This window comes from Elephantulus edwardii, unplaced genomic scaffold (genome assembly GCF_000299155.1).
Source record: "Elephantulus edwardii isolate Elephantulus edwardi_28Jun2011 unplaced genomic scaffold, EleEdw1.0 scaffold00168, whole genome shotgun sequence".
Taxonomy (NCBI): Eukaryota; Metazoa; Chordata; class Mammalia; order Macroscelidea; family Macroscelididae; genus Elephantulus; species Elephantulus edwardii.
This window is the reverse complement of record NW_006399918.1, coordinates 5,748,332-5,753,554: the sequence shown is the minus strand read 5'-3', so window position 1 is coordinate 5,753,554 and position 5,223 is coordinate 5,748,332. Positions and strand designations below refer to the sequence as shown.

Genomic DNA, 5,223 nt, shown 5'->3' with positions numbered 1-5,223 from the left:
GAGGGGAAGGCCCTCTATGAGGTGGATTGATTCAGTGACTGGGGAAATTGGAATGGGAGTGTCAGAGACAGTGCGATTGACACAGGACAGAGCGGAGTTTAGGGCTGTTGTACATAGGGTCGCTATGAGTCGCAGGCGACTCGATGGCACATAACAACAACAACAACATATAGACTAAACAGGTATGGAGACAGAATGCATCCCTGACATGCTCCCTTCCCAATTCCAAACCATGCAGTGCTCCCCTGCTCCATTCACAGAACATCCTCCTGTTCCACGTATAGTAGGTTCCTCATGAGCACAATCAAGTGCTCTGTGATTCCCATTCTTTTCAATGTCAGACACAACTTGTCATGATCCGCATAGTCAAATACCTTTGTATAGTCAATAAAGCACAAATAGACATTCCTCTGATGTTCCTTACATTCAGCCAGGATCCATCTAACATCAGCAATTATATCCCTGGTGCCATGGCCTCTTCTAAATCCTGCTTGAACTTCTGTCAGTTCCCTATCTATGTATTGTTCCAGCCATTTTTTAATTATCTTCAGCAGTATTGTACTTGCATGTGAAATCAGTGATATTGTTCAATAATTTGCACATTCAGACCTAGACTAACATGATTGCTCCTCAGTGCTTTGGAGTGGTCCCTGACAACAGACTTTCCCAAAGATATTTCTCTTTTGCTTTCTGCACTGCTGGTGCCAAGAGTATTGATTGTGGATCCAAGCAAGATAAAATTGTTAACAACCTCAATTTCTTCTCCATCTATCATGATGCTTCCAATTGACGTGTTGGTGAGAATCTTTGTCTTCTTGATATTGAGGGGCAATCCATATTGAAGACTATAGTCCTTACCTTATGCAGCAAATGCTTCAAGTCCTCCTTAATTTAGTCCTCCTTAATTTTGGCAAGCAAGGTTACATCATATTCATAACACAAGTTGTTGATAATCCTTCTTCCAGTCCTAATGTCCCTTTCTTTTTCATATATTCCAGCTTTCCAAATGATCTGTTCCACATATATATTGAAACGACATGGAAAAAGGAGACATCCCTGACACTCTCCTTTCTTGATTTTGAACCATGCAGTGTTTCCTTGCTCTGTGCATACAATTATTTCAGGGTCTAAGTGTAGGTTTCACATAACCACAATCAAATGTTCTATGATTCTCATTCTTCTCAAGGTTAGCCACAATGTGTTGTGACCCACACCATCAAAATATGCTGTTCAGCTCCTTCCTGATTTCTTCCGTTTTCTTTCTCAGCATTCTAGTGCAATATTTAGAGCCTCTTCTGACATCCTTCTCTGTCTTAATGTTCTTCCTCTGTCTTAGTAATGACCTTTTGTGTTCTTCATGGATGATATTCATTATATCATCCCAAAGCTCATCTGGTCTTCATTTATTAGTGTTCTAGGCCTCAAACATGTTCTGGAGATAGTTTTTAAATTCAGGTGGGAATTCAGATGGATGATAGTAAACAATATATATAGATTATAGATATAGATATAGATGATATAGATATAGATAGATATAATATAAACAAATTATATGTTAAGAAGCCATGAGTGGTATGTTGCTGTTACATGCTATTCCATCAGAATAGACTCATAGCTGACTCTACAGTGAGTTTTCAGAGGCTATAAATCATACTGGAGGAGATTGCCCATCTTTTTTCCCTGAGATGCAGTTGGTAGATTCGAACCTATTTTTTAGTTAGCAGCACAACTCTTTACCCACTAGGCCACCTGAGCTCCCTATGAATGGTGGGGTGGGGTGGGGGTGACTGGAAAAGAGTAGAAAGTATCAGGAGTTCAGGGTTATGGGATGATCAGTGTGAAATGGAGCAATCAGTATGTATCTGTCTGAAATTATGTCAGTTGAAGATTGAATCATGCAGGTATCTGGAGCAAGAATCCACTCTGTGCCTGGCATCTTTGAAAAATGTCAAGGTTAAGCATCAATTGAGTAACTCTAGCAGCTATTTATACAAAATGTAGTCCACAACATACTAAACACTATTAAATGGAATATAGAAACATTGAGGTGAAGGATATTTTTCATAGGGGGCTGAGCTGAGCCATTTGTCCTTAATAGAAGTATTTTCTCTGTATACAGAACGACTGCAGAAAGTAAACATTGCCTATAACTTTACACTGTCTGAGAATGAGACCTGTGAGATCCAGATGTTCTGCTCTGTGGAGAATCCAAATGGCAACGTCTTATTCATATGGCAGCCCTCAAGACAGATGGGTCCAAACCTTACCATCTCCTGGGACCCTAAGAATTCCAGAAAGCAGAACTATACCTGCATAGCTGAGAATCCTGTCAGCAATTCATCCTTCTCCATCACTACTGAAAGATTCTGTAAAGGTAAGTCTACACCAAACCTCTCTAAAAGCCTTAGACAGGTGTGTGGTGTGATATTAGCTCCAAAAGAGTGCCCCAGAGGGAAGCAGCCAAGAACTTCTAGAAGAAGACTTTTATACTTCTGTACCTTATACTAGCCCCTCAAAGACTTCGCCTTCATTTCCTTGCTTCCAGAAGCCCATCCTCAGTCCTTCCTCCAGACCCTGTCCACTCAGAACCCAGGACAAAGGGCCTCAGGAAAGTAGACTCTCTCCTCCATCCTGCCCTGCCTGCCAGAGGACTCCCACTCCCTAGCACACCTGCTCAGAGGTCATAAAATCCCTGAAGACAGATGAACCCACCCAATTCCCAAAGAGAGCTTAGAAAGGGCTCAGTGGAGGATTTCATAAAGACACCTGGGCTTCAGTTGGAAAATTTCTTCTTGTTTTTTTAGATGAGCCTGAGACAGGATCAGTGACGAACAGATTGGTTATGATTACGGCTCCAGTCGTGTGTATATTCGTCATTATTGGCTTGATTATTTGCTGCCTTGTTTCGAAGAAAAAAGCAGGCAGGTTTCTTTGATTCCTAATTGTCTCTTCTCCAAGGCTCCAGAGATTTCCAGTCTGGGCCTTTGTTCGCAGGTATGTCTCATAGAGGGCATGTGAAGGGAGGATGCAAAGCTTAGGTTGACTAGTCCATTGGAATGTTCTTTGAGATGTGAACACGGACATACTAATAGCCCGATGGAAGAGGTGTCCTATTAAGAAATCCAGGACTTGGGCTCGGAGACTTCCCGTCCTTCCAACCATCCAACCATTCATTCGTGTGTGTGTGTGTGTGTGTGTGTGTGTGTGTGTGTGTGTTTTAGTGGGACCTCCAGAAGAGCTTCTGCTCCCACCACACTCTAGAGAGACAACACATGAGAATAGGGATGAATGGCCCTCACACATTTCAATTTTCTGATTTTATTTTTCAGGTGTCTTCCATCCCTCTGTTTCACAAACCGAGTGTTCTGGTGAGCTTCCAGATGTCTTACTTCCAATCATAAAGCAGATAGGAAAAGGTTGGAAGAGGAAAGGGGCTGGCCAGAGGATGGAGGGATGTGACAGAAGGGATTATGATGTGATCTCTCAGGCTGAGTATTACACACAGAATGCTGGAGGAGATGATTTGCAACTGAATGTTTATCCCTTCTTGGACCTACAGTGTTCCCCATAGCGTGTCAGCTAGTTGCCCACACAGTTTCTTAGAATGGGATTCAAACCCATTACCATCCAGTTGATTCTGTGTCATAACAACTCTATATGACATGTAAAATTGCCCCAAAGAGTTTCTGAAGCTGTAAATCTCTATGGAAGCAGACAGTCACATCTTTCTCTTGTGCAGTGGCTTTGGGGTCCAAAAACAGCTGACCTTTCAGTTAGCAGCTAAGTAGGTATTCTTGTTGCACCACCAGAGTTCTAGGTATCAGTGAAAAATCCTTAGAGTCTGTCTATTATCCCCCAGCAAGTGCAGGCCAGACACAGGTAGACATTAGGTACACCCAGTTAAAGGAGATAGTGTGGTATAGAGGCAAGCACCGAAGGTCTAGATCCAGAGTGGCTCTGAAATCTGACCCCAAGGGTAGGAGATACGTGATAGCAAGTGTAAAGGGAAAAGGTTGAGATTTGAACTCGGAGGATACCATCAAGTGCATGTTTGATTTCCCCCTTGTGAGGCTTGGCACAAACCAACTAAGGTTTTTTAACTTCCAAATCCTCATCTCTAAAACAATATAATCAAATTCACCTTCAAGGGCAAAATGTTTAGAAAGAGAATATGTTTGAAATAGTCTGATGTTATTTTGGCAGGGAATGAAAGTATGCTCGACAAATTTTTCAATGACTAGTCGTATTCAACTTGACAAAATTTAACCACTGCTAACTGAGACTAGTGTTATTATATCTGGAGGAACATTCTTCCACTTTGCACATCACTCTTTGTCAATGTGCTGTATGAAGTAACCTGGGTTTTCTGTGATGCTGAACCTTGTGCCAGGGAAATATCAAATGCCATAATGGTTTCCCAAAGTGGACAGTGTTTGGTGGAGCTCCCAGCTGTAAAACAGGTTTGGATGGAGGAGTGGCATCTACTTCCTAACCACCTGCCTCTGGAAAATCTAGAAACTTGGAGAAATAATGATAGTTTATAGAAAGGCATTAGGTCTTTCGTTCATAGAGTGGCTGTGAGGCATGCTCAACTCGATGGCAATCAACAAGAACAACAACAATTTCTTACTTTCTTCCTGGTTTCTCACAAAGGAAGATAGCCAAAAGATTGAATGATTGAACTTTGTACATTATTTAGCTTATTCATAGCAAATGTTTAAAAACACACACACACACACACAAAATGCACTTTACACGTGGACCTAATCTGATACACTGCATAGGAATAAATTTACTACATTTGTGGAAGGAATCATTAGAGAAGTTCAATATCCGCCATGAAAACCAGAACAGGTGTTGACTATGGAGCAAGCCACCAATTACTCATTTTCAAGTTCAAATTGAAGATGAGAAAGTTGAAACAAATCCATAAGAACTAATATAAGGAGAAGGACTCTCTGAAAAGAATGTATGATTAGGCATTATATGTTTGACAATTAACAATTGGAGCAAGAGGTGTACTACAAAGGTCTAAGGGAGAAGGTTTAAGGTGCGCCTGATACAGGCCATGGTTTTTGCAATCACTTGTTATGCATCAGAGAGTTGGACAATGACTAGGGAGGATAGGAGAATTGACACCTTCGAGCTGTGGTGCTGGAGAAGAGTATTGAGTATACCATGCACTGCCAAGAAAACAAACAGATTCATCCTAGAGAGGGTTAA

General features: G+C 41.4%; 1 protein-coding gene across 1 annotated transcript in view; it reads left to right on the top strand.

Moving 5' to 3' along the window:
• Positions 1-3,571, top strand: part of SLAMF6 (SLAM family member 6) — a 14,294-nt gene extending 10,723 nt beyond the window's left edge. The window contains exons 2-3 of the mRNA XM_006895534.1: positions 2,120-2,374; positions 3,330-3,571. Coding sequence (XP_006895596.1) covers positions 2,120-2,374; positions 3,330-3,571 — 497 coding nt within the window. The remainder of the gene's footprint in view (positions 1-2,119; positions 2,375-3,329) is intronic.
• Positions 3,572-5,223: the final 1,652 nt, after the last annotated feature.